This window comes from Neopelma chrysocephalum, unplaced genomic scaffold (assembly GCF_003984885.1).
Source record: "Neopelma chrysocephalum unplaced genomic scaffold, ASM398488v2 Primary Assembly neopelma1_59, whole genome shotgun sequence".
In the NCBI taxonomy this organism is placed as follows: Eukaryota; Metazoa; Chordata; class Aves; order Passeriformes; family Pipridae; genus Neopelma; species Neopelma chrysocephalum.
In genome coordinates, this window is record NW_020897714.1 from 12899031 (window position 1) to 12914952 (window position 15922).

A 15922-nucleotide genomic window follows, 5' to 3' on the forward strand; every position below is an offset into this window, starting at 1 on the left:
TATATTAGCATAAGGGGTAGAGCCCAGAACCGGTTAAAAAATGCAAATATTAAAAATATCTAGCTCCCCTGCAATAATAATTTTTGAAAATATACAGTGAGTGGGTTGAAAACCATCTTCATAGTCCTTTTGGACTCAAAAATTTCTCCCACAACAAAACAGTAAATAAAACAAAAGTATTAAATCAAATTTTTGCACAAGAGAGATCAACAGAGAGGCAAGTAGGGAAAGAAAAGATTTATTTTGCAGTCTTTAGATACTTGAAGTTTCAACCATCGTGCTATGGAAAAGAATGCTGTGCACAAAGAGTCATACCATCCACCAATTAATTTTTCATGTTTTTCAACTCTATCACTGACAAATGACTGACAGAACAGTTTCTGTGTGTTCTAAAAATTGCTTGTAACAAAAACATTCTTCCAATTCCAGAGATGTAGCAATTTTGCTGCTTTACTTGGAAATGCAAAATAGAAAGTACTGAATTTGATCTAAAAAATTAATTTTAAGCTACATCAGTACCAAAGCAGCAGAGCATTTAATGGCATAATCAAGTGCGCATATCAACAATTCGGGCAATAAGTCTCTTCCTTCAGCAACAAGAAAATTTCACTGGTCCTGCTTCAAGTCTTTGCCCACAAGCATTGAAGTGACTGGGTGCATAGAGGGTCTATGCTCCAGAAATGTCTTGACAGCCAGATCTTGACTCTTGTCAAAACTGTACAGGTCCCTGTAAAAGAAGGAGGAGGGAGGGGAAGCACCATTACAAAAATCTAGAAAAATAGTACAGCAGGGATTTCCTCAAGGTTTTACTTTTCCCTTGAAAGCCTCTCCTTAAGGTGCATACTGGAATTAAGCTTTCTTCTATGAAAAAAAGTCAGCGAGTGGAAAGCGACTCAGAAGATAAGCTTGGTCACAGTATTCTGAGAATTCTCTATTCTATCACTTAAATGTGTACCATAAATGCATTTCTATCATACATTCCATTATACTAGAAATGCCAACAGCATGAGCTCCTACAATTTGGAGATTACTTTTACCTGAACAAGGGTCGAGTAAACTTCATCCTGCCCTGATCTGTTGCCATTTTTAGAGCCAGAGGAATAGCTTCTTCCCACTTGGACCTGATACAGAGACGCAGCCATCTGGAGATGGGGGGGAAAAGAAAAAATTTGCACTTTTATTTTCATTTGTGGTGGTTGGTTATACTACGATTCTGTTCCCATAAACACTCTGGGGACTGCTCTGTCATCACAGGAGTGAGATTCTAGCTAAGTTCAACATAAAATATTTAGTGTTTGACGAGCATGTTACAAAGGCGAACCTTTCCATAAAACAGGAAAAAAATGCAGCCAAGTTCCTCCAAAATGGTCTGATTATTTTCTGAAGGTATGTGATTTTTTATATTACAATAGTGTCTAGTTGCATCACTCAGAATTAGAGCTGAACTATACAGCCCTTGTCATATTTGACCAAGTGATTAAAAAAACCCCAAAAAACAAACCAGCAAAAAATCCAAACAAAATATCACAAGCTACTGGCATGTGCCTGTTTTGTTTAAAAAAAGAGAAGAAATTCATCTTGTTACAGGAAGTTGGAACTATACTCTATGTTTAAAATACTTAGTTTTTTAAATAAGAAACAAAGAACTCCCCCCAGTTAAGGCAGAACAGTGGTTACTATTTTAAATGTATCCAAGTAGGTAACAGTAGCAAAATATGCAATACTTCAAGATACCTTTTGAGATTACTTATATCCCCATGGGGTACCTTTTTCCAACAAGTGACATGGGTAAACACAATTTGTAAATATAAAATAGAAGAAATTAGGATGCCATGAGAATCAATTTAGCCAGAAGTACTTACTGCTTGTTTAGAAATTTCCCCTTTGACATTTACCTTTTTAATGAGACAAATTTTATATAACAGTAAGCAATAAAATGTGACCAAAAAAATTACAAGTTGTGTTGCAAAAAACATTGGCACATCAGCAGAAAAACTGACTAGGTTAAGTCCTGAAGACCAGGTGCTGACTAAATATTGGAAAGATTGTTCACAGAGAGGCTCACTATTGTTTTATTCAAGACCACCCCCAAAATAAGTTGTCAGGTTCCTTTGCTAGCATGACAGATTAAAATAAAGCACAGCTAATCCACTGTCCACTTTGAGTTCTTCTACCAGACTGTATTTGCCCAATTCACAGTAACAGAACACCACTCTGGTAAGCATGTTCGCACATGTACTTTTAAAAAAAAGCCACAACAACAAAAAACCCAAATCCAAACCCTGCACCAGTTCTGTACAAAGGATGTCTCAGACCATTTATGAAGCAGGACAATTCGTTTTATGAAAGCATTTAATATTAGAAAAGTGCCCACACTAGAACCAACCTGAATCTTATTTCAGAATTGTTTATAGCATTGAAGTCATATACTTCCTGCATGCGTTTGACATGTGACAATGGAAGAGGTGCCTGAAAAAGAAATTGCACAGTCAGAATAAGCCAGAGGAACACTTCAAGCCAGATACTTCAAAAATAAACAGGGTAATCAAGAAGACTGATGCTACAAAGAAACTGAAATCTTACAAATATTTTATTTGTTCCTTTCACCTTTCCACAGTATTAGGGAACAGGCAAAGAATAAATGTCAGCTAACTCCCACATCCAGTACTATCAAAACAATCAAAGTATTTGCATTCCATTTGATTTATAGCTTATTTGCTATAACATCAAATACAGACAAATTCAAGCAACTCATAGTTTTCTTTTTACCTTTCAATCCAAAATACTCCACATGTTGCTTGTTAACTGAAGAGCCAGACATAAATCAGGGAGGCAAGACTGAAGGTTTTAATAACCATGTATGGTGAGAGCAGATTAAGTTAGCAAAACTTAAAAGAACAACTTAATTCCAAAGCACAGTAGGGCTTCTGTGTCTGTTTTTGTGATACCAGAATCAAGTCACCCCAGGTGCACATTTACCTCCAGAAGCAACAGTGCCAGGAACTCAATTAACTGATGAGATGACATTTCCTTCAGGTCTGCTGAGCTGAATGAGCCCAAATCACTTTCTTTTGCCTAAAAGAGAATGGTTACTTAATTTTTAATATGTATTTAAAAAGTACAATAGGGTGTAATTTTCTGTTTTGGCATCCGCACTTACTGTTGAGCCATTTCATATAAAGAAGATATTGATTTGTATCTATGCAGGATGTTACAATAAGGGGAAGGGAGGGATTTAAGCTGCTGTCTGATGTTTGTATTCTTCACTTATTTTCTTTCCACTGATCTTTTTATCTCCACTGTCTTTCTGTTAGTTAAGTGAAAAATCAAATACTTTTTTTTATAAAAAGTAACATTAGGAAGAAAGTTAAAAGATAACATACAAGTACAGTGAAAAGCCACAGAGCTAACAAAAGGAAGGTATGCTGAATTCTCTATTAGTTGTATGTTGTTTATGGTTAAAATTAGGAGAAAATTATGTGGTATTAGTTACTTATTATAACTTATGTATTTCAGCTTTTGATGGGAAATGCATAACTCCACTATAACGTAGTAGAACTATTGCTGATACAATATAATCAGTGATGCAGAGATACCTTGGCATTTGTTTTTAAATCAAGTCATAATGTCAGGGTTTCAAAAAGAATATTCTCAGTTCAGTTACTACATATGTTTAACAAGAAGCTGGCTGTGTGCCTTGTTAAAATATGTACCACACTTCACCAATATAAGTCATAGCTAATCCACAAACTTTGATGAAAGGCTAGTCTAGGAAATGCAGAATCCCTGGTAGCCAAACTATCACCATAAATACACACTCTCTCAGCAAACAATAGATTTCAGAAAAGAAGGGCTCACTTTGTACAACAAAGTTTTACAAGATACAGACACCTCAGCATTCTTTAACTACTCACTTCAATCCATCTTTGGCTCAAGGCAACGCAAGCATTTGCTAGTGTCATATCATACCTGTCAAATATTAAAAACAAAGGATCACACTTTGGAAACAGAAAAAGCACCTGTAATATTTTTTACAAGAATAATTAGAAATTATTCTCAAGTGGTTCCACATTTGTTCATTGTATGCTCCAACTCAATACTGCAACACAATTTACAAAAGATATCACAAAATATATTTCAGTTTTAGTTAGAAGCACTGTGCATACGTGACACTATCCCTTGATCCCACAGACTCCTAAAATGGGTAATACTTCTCAGCATATATGCTCATACATATATTATAGCTTAAAGCTGAAAAGAGAAGACTGTTGTAACAATGTGCCAGAAAAAACAATCTTTCCTGGTAACTTTCAAACCAAAATGAATTTCCACTGGAATAAAAGATTGAAAATGTTAACAGTGACCTTTTTTTCTCCTACATAGTAGTAGGGCATTCTCTAATAAAATGTTTGTAAGAAGACTTTAACCCGGTTTACAAACTGTTTCATGACTGTTTGGAAAGATCACATGCAATCTGAAGAAGGAAAAGATGAACTTCAGAAGAATGCAGCTTACGTAGGCTTCACTGGTGGCATTCCTGGAGCATGAAACCATGAGTTCCAATCAACTTTATCAAGAACATCTACCTACAAAGCAACACAAAATCTTATTAAATTTTAAATGTGAATTACTGGTTTCGTTGTTGTTCTTTTCTGTTTGGTTGGTTTTTTGTTTGGTTGCATTTGTTTTTTGAGAAAAGCACACCCTATGAAATCTAGTTTTAACCTTTTTTTTTTTTTAATTAACATTGCTCCATTTACCCTGGAGAATCCTATACAGATTACTTCAAAACAGAATATTCTCTTCTATGGAAAGAAAAAAAAAAGGCATCATAATGCAGATCTATCTTTACAAGATGCCAGATTACATCATACTAAGATCTTGAAATAAAGAAAAGAAAAATAAAGAACTGGTCTTTAAAGATGATAAATCATGAGCTATACTGTAATTTCACATTAAAAGGTTTCAAGTGATTAGTTTTAAATACTACTCAACCTTATCCTTGAAGTAGGAGTACAAGAACTTCTTCCAGTCCTCTGTTACTATGCTCTTATAAGCAAACTGCTGAACGTAAGCCTTCAAGAAGCCCATGAAGACATCTAACAGTTAAAAAACAAATTGTTTCAATGTTTGAAATTAAAATGGAAAACAATAATATATAAGGTCTGACTAACACTTACCTGGTCCTCCAAGAAGTTGTTCAAGGTAAAAAAGCAAAGCAAAGCCTTTCTCATACGGAACAGATGAATAGGCAACATCAGGATCTACTTCGTCCAGATTAAGGACAAGGTTAGTTACAGGATTTTTATCTCCCAGAGTATTTATCTGTGTCAAAAATACAAGAAGAGATATTCATCTAGGAAAACTAGCACTCTTTCAAATCACTACTAATTCTCTCTATAAACCATCCAAAACTAAGACAGCCTCATTTCAAAGCATTCTTTCTCATTCTTTTTCCTGAAGTTCTGAATCTGCACAAAACATAGTTTACTAAAATTTTTCTTGTTTATCAGTGCCTGATCGTGTAATAAACAGAAAGATGTTACAATCAATCACCGTGTGCTCCAGCTGTCATAACCATAAGCACCTATTAAACTATCTATATTTATTCCTTTATTAATAAACTATTTAACCACCTGATTTAAATGGTTGATATGAAGAAAAAAATATGAGGAGGAAATATTCATAGTAAACCAGGTACACTGCATCACCAAACAGAATGAGAGGGCTGGAAATATCACAGACTGAAAATCTGAAAACTAAGGTTTGACCATGCTACTTAAACACAAAACTAAACAACCCTTTTAGACAGTAACAGATTTGGAATATGCTCAATTTTAACGCAGTACACAGAAAAAAAAAATCAGTTACTTGCATGAGGCATTGGAAATTTGGATGGTCAAGCATGCATATAATTTTGACAAGCTTTCAGCTGCCTACCAGTATGGCAACAGGTAACACTGCAATTTAGCCTCACCCAAAATAATAGAGACTCACCAGGGGAGTCTCTAAAGATGTTAATCCTTACAGGACAGCTTAAAATAGTTTAAAAAGCTTTATCTAATCTGTGTATATTAAGCTATTACCTTGGGAAGCAATCATACACCTTGGAATCAAAGCTGTTCATCATCTAATAAGAAAGTATTAGGAAAGCTGACTCAATTAATTTTATTTGTGGGAAACACAGGAAAACAGCTTTTTAATTTAGATACAGGCTTAAGCATAAAGTTGTGATAACTTTAAAAATATTTACCGTATTCTGCAGTTCTCTCCAACCTCCCAGGGCTTGAAAGTGCCTGAACTGCTCACCAAACAACCGACCACCAATCCTGCGTTCCAAATATACAGTATGACCCTCATTCAGCCTGGAAATACATTGATAAAGTCAGTACTGTAGGATGGCAAAATGAATTTGGTTGGTCTCTTTACAGATTAAATATAAAATATGATATGCATTGCACTGAACATCATACCTACCAAAAATGCTCCCATGTTTTGTTGGTTACCAAGTTTCCTGTCCAGCTATGAGAGATTTCATGAGCAATAACCTAAAACACAGAAAACAGATCTACCATTTAGACTCCTCTGGAAAAGGAACATCAAATCCCAACAGAAAGAATAAAATTCTGATGGGATCTTATTTACTACATTACATTCCAAAAGTCAGCCACCATTCATAGTTCTGTAGACCTATCCATATAAATTTCAAGTAGAGGACTAACTCCCCTAACAAACCTTCTACAGAAATAACTTTGAATGCCCAGCCTGCAAGCCATAGAGCCACACTGATCAACAAAAATCCTCTGGTAGCTTGGTGTAGGTAACTCATTTATGAAATCATATTTCAGAATACAGAATACCAAGTGATGGGCTAGTACTACTTCCCCACTTAAGCAACTTCTGCAGTGCTGTGATTTTCCAAAATATCAAACAGGAAGCCACCCCTGGAAGGCTAATGATGCACAACACATTAAAAAGTATCCATATTTTAGTATTCTTGGTATAAGAAAATCTTTTTTTTGTCTTTAGCAGTACATCAGTCTAGTAGAAAGACATCTGAAATAAAAAAATAGAGCTCTCAACTTTCAAAGAAAAAAACAATTACTCAAATTGTACTCATTACTTTCACTTTATAGTAAATTGTGCATAATATGAGTTCTTGTTCATAGATACACATATAGAGGAAGAAGTTCCCTAGAAACAATTTCAATTGGGCCAATTCAGTTGTTGTTTTTAAACAGGTGTTGTGGTTTAACAGGACGGGAAAAGAGCTACAGAGTAGCTAACCTCAGTCAGCCTCCTATACATACAGGCACCATCTGTCCATTATACAAAATACATACATCTCCAGCTTTCTAGAATTTACTTAGAATGAAAAACAAGAACCTATTTTGGACTTACATTTGACAGAGATCGATCACCTGCCTAGAAAAGAAAAGAAAAAGATACGTTAGTTGTCAGTTCAAGTAAACCTCAAAATAGACCACTTAATGCAGTTTCTAGTATGATCCCTAACTCCAAAGGAGGTAGGAACAGGTCTGTCTAAGAAGATTAATCCAATTTGTACGTTACTATCCACCACTTGATGGGTAAAAGTCAACTTATCCTTAGGCCTTGCTTATCATTGTTATACTTACCAATAGTGTTGGAGTTACAAAAGTGAGACAAGGATTCTCCATACCACCATAAGGAAAAGAAGGTGGTAAGACTAACAAATCATACTGTCCCCATACATAAGGTCCTGCTAAATCTTCTGCTGTTTTCAGCATAGCTTCAGCCTGAAACAAGAATTCATATTAGTTTCTAACATGAATTCTGACTACAAACACTGAACAAATAATAAGCATATTTCATCCTCTGTCACCTTGGTGAGTCCCACATGCAAAGTGAGTACAAGACTGTATCAATATGTATTTGCAGTAATAATTTTGTGCTGCAAACATTTTTGGGAGTGGGAGGTAGAGAAAGAAGAGCTACAGATGAACAAAACAGTTAAACTCAGTTTGTTCCTTTTCCAATACTATGTGAAATAGTTTACAAAACTTCAGTTGTTGTTGTCGATTACCCACCTCAGAAAACTCATAGGCTGATTTATCCACTAGCTCCTTTTCAGCCCACACCAGTGTCCTTGGGCCAATCTTTCTGTTGAAAGTAAAAATAAATGCCAATAAGACACTATGAACCAGAAATAATTCTATGGGAAACCAATACAGAAAACATATGTTTAACTTTGCTCGAGTAACTCATGTTGCAGAAGAAACTTATTAGTCTTTATCTGTTTTTCCTCTCCACTGCTAAAGTAAATCCTTAGAAGACAAAACAAACAACACACATCCACTGTTCAGCACAAAAGAATAGGAAAACCACTTACAGATTTTTAAATGCTGTAAAGCCCTAATATAAATGTATGATTATGGCCTAGATTAACACAACCTTGTGCAGATGAGAAATGAAGCTGAAGCTATACTTATCTGCCTTTTGTACATGACAAGGTTTACCCCGAGAAAGATCTATTTCCTGTGCTAAATTGTAAACCCTTAAGAGCTTTTTCAGTTCCAAACACTTCAGGTGATTTCTCTAACTTACAGCAAAAGTAAAAGGATTATGCAAGAGCAAACCAATATACATGCAGTTTGATACAAACAGGCTAACTGAACCTTTAAGACCTTTTAAAACTAGAAAAAAGACCAAGAAACAAATTTTTTAAAAAGTTAACTCTGAAGATTTATTATAGTTGTTAATATTTATACTGTGCAGATTCACTCACCTGCTTTCTAAAGCTCCAACCACTAAAGCAAACAAGTAGCAAGGTATGGGAACCTAGTGAAGAACATGAAAAAAAGAAGATCTTATTTGTAATGTGAGTTATCAAGACCACTGATTCAGAGAAAAACAAAGATATGTAAATAAAGAAGTTTTCCTCTACAGTTTCCTGCCTTAAAGGGAGGCATTTTTTTTAAAGGCATTCCCCAAATGATATTCCATAGGATGTACTTGCTTCAAAGATGCTTCATGCAAAAGCCACAAAACTGTAAGTATCATCTCTGTTTGAAAAAATATGAATATAAAAATGCTGCTGGTTTGCTTTCTGTTCAAAAGAAAGTCAGTTTTCCGTATTAATTTCAGTTCAATTAAATTTTATAGAAGGAGAAGTTAAGAGACAGACACTGTTCGGATAAAGGGCAGTTTTATCACACAGAAAGATGCAGGAAGAGCATTAATGAAGTAAACAAGAATATTTATGGATATAAAAGATTCAGGAAAAATCAAAATGTATGTATTTGATTTCCATGTTTGTCATTACAACAAACTCTGAGTATTTGTTATTTTTATGAAAAAACTTCAAGCTGGAGTATCTTTACAGAGAAATGTTTTCTCTGAGTGCTCTGGAAAGAAAAGGGGATAATACAGCCATCCCTGTAAGAGTTCCACTTTATCTGATTAACACTGTTAAATAAGTAAGTAATACTTTACATAATAATTAGTTGGAGACAACATTTCAGAAAATTTTATTCCACCATTATCCCCAAACTATTTAAATATAATTTATTAAAATACCCATATCATCACGTGTTTTCATATTCTTGAAAAGAACAAAGTCCACTGACTTATGTAATAGACAAGTTATTAAAAGACTGTCAATATATCCCTATATTTTGATGTCCAATTTGCTATTTTGACATTTTGAAATTCAAATGTCAATGGCTCTTGGGTTGTAAACTCATTTTTACAGAGGCTGGTCTCCACTACACTTCTTACCAGCCTGTCCACACAAGAGCAAAAAAAAGTAGTTCTGCATAAGCTCAGCACACTTACATATCCAAAAGCTCGATGCATTTGCCTCTTTTATCTCAGGAAACACATTTGTCTTTTTTCATTTATATATTTTGTGCTTAATGCAATTTTTTGTTAGAAGGAAAACATGTCTTTTCTAAAAAAATAATGGTTTTCTATACTAGAAAGTGTCACACAATTTCAATTTGACTAAATGTTATTCCTTGTACAGGTTCACCAAACTTATCAACAATGTATTTCTAGATAACATACAGCTCTGGATAACACACAACATCGAAACTTTAAGTACTAGACTGTGAGTGGCAAATGTTTTGGCTCCACAGAGAAGGCAAAACACTGCATTTTGATGAGCTCTCAGAAAAGGTAACTATTTTTCCCTCTCTGCCCTCTTGCCTCCCTCAGGTTTCACAGAGCAACCAAATGAAACCCAAGAGCTGCAGCAGTTCAGAGTAGGCTCCCCTCCTCTCCTCCAATCACACAATTCCATCCCTCCTTGCAGTCATTAAGTCTCTCAATAGTTCAGATCTTCTGTAAAAACAAGTTATATTTCAAACTTATGTTCATTTTATCTGCTTGTTCAGCAAAGGAACTAGAATCACCAAGAGATCCCACAAGCATCAGAACTGTAACCCAAAAACCTGTGAGAATTAAAATGCCAGAAGAGTAAATTGAGACTGCTGCTTTATGAGCAGTGGAATAGTTAAACTAATGATAGCACCACTTAATAGATTTCATCTAGAGAACAGTAACATTTCATTCCCTGAAGATACTTTCCACAGAAGCCAAAGTTTTCACATTAAAAAAAAAATTCAGGATCTCAGCTGTCAGAATTTGCCTAACTTCAAGCTAAAAACTGGTTCCAATGCTGAGCTTCACTGCTCAAATCTTGGTGAGCTTAAAATTTGCAGCATATGTTCTCCAAAACTTACTCCCATGTTATTTGCGTCTGCATTATTTTCCAAGAATCAGTGCAGACAGAAAGGATTTTGACAGGACTAGCTTTGAGTACAGCAAATGTTTTCAATACTTGAATTTGGCTTTTCTGGGAATGCCAAAAAAGACCAGTAAACACCACCAGCACTTACTGGTTGTCTTCTCAGAACAAGATCTGAGGTATCTGAGGTATCTGAAATAGGAGGTATTATGGATCTCCAGATCCATAATACCTCCTATTTCTAGAATAGCAAAGACCCACCATGAGTAGCCACATGATTTCCTGATGACATCATCTCTGAAGTGATTGTGAGCTGCACGAGTCAGGAATAAGACCATGGGAGCACTTACATTCTGACTGAAACAGTATATCTTTCGACTGCTGTCCTCTGGGTCAGGCATCTCTCCATCACGATTAGCGCTCATGAGAGCCACCAGCTCTTTTGGAACGGATATCTGAAAGGTTACCCAACTATAAGCAATGCAGGCAGCACATAGGATTACACAACAGACTAGAAGCAGTGGTAACAAAGTGATAACAAAGAGTAGCCCAGATTGTTCTGTGGTTAAGTCATCTCCGTCAAGTAGAACATAATGCATGTGGAAAATTTTGTCTTGAAGACCGGCAATATTTACTTAAGCCGAAGGATTACTTCCACCAGAAGTTAAAAGTCTCACTTTCTTCAGACAACTGAATTATAATGTCATATTGCACATCTTGCTGTTTAATTCCTTAAAACAATCAAACTATCAAACTGCAAAGATCCCCTAACTACGTAGCAAAATATATACTTAAAGGAATACATAAGAGTAATTTCAAGTATTTTTATGCTACAGCACTCTTTTTTGTCTTACTTCTTGTCATTCTTCTTAATTTTAGGACTTCTTTCTTTCTTACTACTGTATTTCTTTCTTTTGGAAATAGATATGTGTGAATGAAAGGAGTTGATATAATATATATATCAGAAAACAGAAAAGCTAGAGAAGTACTACAGGGAAGATAAACAGTTCTTGGCTCTTACATTATGCTAAAAATCAACATTCTCTGTTTTTATTTTGGGCCATATGCTGGCAGCTACAAAAAAAATCCCCAAAAAATGAGTGAATATGAATTTGCCCATTTCTGCAGTTGTTTTAAGTTAAGACATACATTGACTTAGGTTCATCTACCTCTGCATAGTAGGTTAGTTTCACGGCAGGTGTGTCTTGGCATGGAAAGATGGCTCTGCAGTGGGTAGCCTAGAGAGGGTGAAAAGAAAAAAGTTATAACAGTCTTTCTAATGCAGAGGACTAGAAATAAATCAACTAATATGTTATTGTGGAAATCTATACAGCTCTTCCACAGAATTCATTATCCACAAACCAATACTTCTATCACTTATAGCTGACAGTAGTTTTCATAGTTAAGGCTTTTGTAAAAGAAATAATGGTAGGTAAGACTGATCAGTAGCCACATATATTGATTACAAAGTAGTGTATGTTCTTCAACAACTGGAGAGGGTAAAGCACTTACAGAATTATTAAACTGCAAACATGTAAAAAATCTCATCAGTATCCTGGCATTAAGTGTTTCCCTTTAGGACCTTTGACATGCACAATTAGAAGTTATGGGCTACTGCATCTTCCCTTAGCAGACTTCCTCTCCAGTTCTGTAGAAACCAGAGGAAAATTATAGTGGTATGTAAACAAGCTTAAAAAAAAAAAAAGTACTCAACCTGACACTGGCTGAAGAGAAATGGGTGTTTCTTTCCAGAAGTTTGCTCTGGATTAAACCACTGGAGAGCTGAGGACTTTGGAGAGCTTTCAAAAGAGATTTCAACAATTGCTTCTTGTCCCCTGCGTAATAAAGAACATAGACTGTTTTTACACAAATCCTGATCACACTGAAATACTTCTGCAAAAACTTCTGGAAAATAGGTCTGCAGCACTGTCTCAAAAGCATTAAAAATGAGAACAAGTAGCATACTAAGCACAACTTTTCCCTTCAAATTATGATAGTAAAAATTAGATAGTTTATTTCAATTTTCATGTCAAAACACTTCTATTATTGTTTTTACTAACCATAAACTTTTCCTTTCCTCTCTTCAAGGAGAACATGGACTTTTTCTTTGAACTATTTGGACCAGCTATATATATATAGTTCTGTCACAACTATCTAACATTACACATATATATATAAAAAACCCACTGCAATGCTCAGACAAAAAAGTGCAAAACCTTACATAGGAAAATACAGAATGTGTATTCTGTAAATTAAAAAAATTTAGATTTTGCTACTGATGTTAATGTTCTGTAAGTACGATCCTTAAGCTGAAAAAAAACCCTGCAGATTTTCAGTAATTACTGAAAATCCCTATTAACAGTAGGGTTAAGAAGAAAAATAAAAAATATTCAAATTTTTTTCAGGGTTTCAGAATTTGTGTAAAGTAAAAACTAACAGTTCTGTGAAAGACAGGTATCAGCTTGCTAACAAGAGAACACACACAAACCTGACACATTCATACTCTTATTTATTAAAACCACATCTTAACCACAACACCAAAAGCACACAGATTGTATTCTCAGAAAGTTCCAGGTTATACATGCAACTTTCTGGAATAAACAATCCAACCATAAATCAGAACAAACTTCAGCTAATCAGAGGAGCTGGACATTAGATAAGCTGACCAGGTACACATATCTGGTTTATAACCAGCATTCCAAAGTACATATGCAAAAAGAAAAGAGAAAATACTTCATATTACCATAAAGACACATTGCTTTCTGAACAGTCAGACTGTCAGTTGTAACTCCTACCCTTTCCTATCGCTGTTTTATTGATACTTACATGGGGGACTATATCTCACACAAAATTATAAATTCTTACGATCACAACTCATAACTCTAACTCCCATTTTTTTCTTACAAGGAAATTTAGCACTAAAAAGAAAAAAAAAAGGCATCTGAAAGTCAAACAAAAGAAACAGGCCTATGTTTTTGTGTGGACTGTTTGCTCAAGTACGTAATTTGTACAGTTTCATATCAGATCATAAGTGTTTCCCAGAAGGGACAGCTATTGTACAACATTCCTTTCTCTTTCACATTACGTGTGTTTCTAAATTGCGTTAATTCAAAGTATAACATGAATAAAAAAATTAGAGACCAGATAAGAGTTTTTAGAGGTAGTAACTAGTTCTGAAACCCAAAAAATAAGAAGCAACTTAGTATGTAACTGTATTCAAACAAGGGAACTTTCTCACACAATCACAGCTTTGGCACCATAGAGGGGTAAGATACCATGAAGTTACAATATATAAAGCAAACTACCAAAAAGCATCTTGTAATTTGGCAACAACCTTTAAATTCATGGAATTTAAGAGGTAGACTATGGTTAGTTAATTCTCCATCATGCTGAGAAAACTCAAGTCCCAGTTTTCAGGGACTTAGTGTAGTCAACACAACAAAACTTTTATTATTTGAAAACATACTTCTATCTAATCATAGCAGTAACCCGAAGTTCTACAGAAATGCAGAGTCAGCCCTTGTGTAAAAGAATGGCAAACAGGGGCTGTAACTCCATAGGCACTACACTGTAGCAATTCTGAAAAGACAGAATTCAGGTAGTTGAAGCAGAAATAATATTACTGATGAGAAGCACTGGAAAAATTTTGATACATTACACCTTATTTTGCTACTCAGTTTAGCAAGTAATTTTGTACATGATATATGATCTGGGAGTAGGTAAAAAGACTCCCAAAGTTTTGGCTAATGAAAACCAAATATCAAATTAATCTACACGATCATATCAAATGAATGCAACGCCCTAATTTAAGTCCCTTTGTAAGCTTTACGGAACAACTCTACAGGCAGACAAGCAGCTTATACAGTGCATTTTGGAAACCACCTAAAGGAACAAACAAACGTGTATACCTTCTTAGTTCCTTAGGAAATGTGATTTCCAGGGGGGTCCCCTTGAAACTGTGCTTTTCCCCAAAAGCAAATTGTGCGTCCTGTCCATTTACAGTCACTCTGAATACCTGTACATCTCTTGTATCCAAGACCTGCGATGAAGAAAACATTACATACCTGTTAAATAGTGTAATAATAAATGCAATATTTATTAAATCTTAAACACAAGTCTCTCCAAAGGAACGAGTATTTACTAAGTAAAACCAGAAAAACTGCCTGTGTTGACCACTGGGAACAAGCATATTAAGAGACCAGCACTGAACTGGGAAAACTGGAGGGGAAAGAGGAAAAAAACCAACTTCTGACCATGGAAGCAGAAACAGGAGTTTACTAAGTGAACTACGAAGGTAGCGGGCTTCACAGTACTGCAATGAAGTGTAAAACGATATAAAAGCCTCTGCCAAGGTTTCCATCCTGGAACAAGCCACTGTAAATCCAGGTTTTCACTCAATAGAAGATGATCTAAATAGTGCAGCACTCCCATTTGTAGCTCGAGTGAAGTGTTATTTTTTATTACTTACAGGATTAGGCTTTTTTCTTAAAAAAATAAGTGCCAACCACATAAGAATTTTATGGAGTCAGCATGAGAAAAAGCCCATAAACCTCAAACTTCACATATAAGGAGGAGCTAAAGAGGTTCATACGCTTATTTGCAAAGATAACCGAAAAAGCAGCTGGCATAACGAAACACACAGGTGAAAAAGCCCTAAGTGTAGTTTTGCACTGATTTATTCCCATCTTTTTGGCAACACCCTCTTCGCCGTTTCAACGAGAAAAGACACATTTCTGCCCTTCCTTTGCCCACCGCGCCGGCTCTGGGGGCCAGGCGGGAATCGGAGGCTGCGAGGCGCTGTCAGCAGCCGAGCCCGGGGGTCCGGGGAGGGCCAAGCGGTGGGAGGGAAGGCAGGAAAGAAGGAAGGACCGGGACGCCGGCCGTGGGAGGGGAAGGACGTGGGAGACAGATGAGGGAAGGCGGCACCGGCGCGGGCTCCGCGGGGGTCTCCCCTCACCCCTGAGCCCCCCCCCGCCCCCCGCCGTTACCAGGCAGCGCAGCGCCTCGCGCTCGGCGCGCGCGGTGAGAGCGGCCGTGCCCCGCAGCGCCCGCGCGCCGAAGTCCGCGCGGCAGCGCAGGTGGAGGTGCCGCGTGAGGCAGCACGCGGGCGACGAGAACGAGCTCGGGTCCGCCATCGCTCGCGCGCCGTCTGCCTGCCCCGCGCGCCCGCGAGCAGCGCTGTGGCCGCCCCAC

At 36.4% G+C, this 15922-nt stretch overlaps 1 protein-coding gene across 2 annotated transcripts; it reads right to left on the reverse strand.

The window, feature by feature from the left end:
• Positions 1-222: 222 nt before the first annotated feature.
• On the reverse strand, positions 223-15889 carry LTA4H (leukotriene A4 hydrolase). Of its 2 annotated transcripts, none has more exons than XM_027679922.1 (19): positions 15718-15889; positions 14638-14768; positions 12444-12564; positions 11899-11967; positions 11080-11184; positions 8768-8820; positions 8070-8142; positions 7638-7778; positions 7402-7425; positions 6478-6548; positions 6254-6365; positions 5181-5325; positions 4996-5099; positions 4516-4586; positions 3915-3969; positions 2980-3075; positions 2387-2469; positions 1038-1142; positions 223-727 (listed from the first exon to the last, which is right to left on the reverse strand). In XM_027679922.1, the coding sequence occupies exons 1-19, from the start codon at positions 15862-15864 to the stop codon at positions 607-609; spliced, it is 1827 nt and encodes a 608-aa protein (XP_027535723.1). In that variant the 5' UTR covers positions 15865-15889; the 3' UTR covers positions 223-606. The 2 variants fall into 2 exon arrangements, with proteins under 2 accessions (XP_027535723.1, XP_027535724.1); XM_027679923.1 differs by lacking the exon at positions 15718-15889 and adding an exon at positions 15198-15421.
• Between the last annotated feature and the right edge of the window lie 33 nt (positions 15890-15922).

Coding starts and splice junctions, on each gene's coding strand:
- LTA4H (XM_027679922.1), bottom strand. CDS start 15,864: ATGGCGGACCCGAGCTCGTTCTCGTCGCCCGCGTGCTGCCTCACGCGG. Junction 11,968..12,443: donor TTCTCTTCAGCCAGTGTCAG/GTTGAGTACTTT, acceptor CACCCTCTCTAG/GCTACCCACTGCAGAGCCAT. Junction 7,779..8,069: donor CAGCCTATGAGTTTTCTGAG/GTGGGTAATCGA, acceptor TTCTTGTTTCAG/GCTGAAGCTATGCTGAAAAC.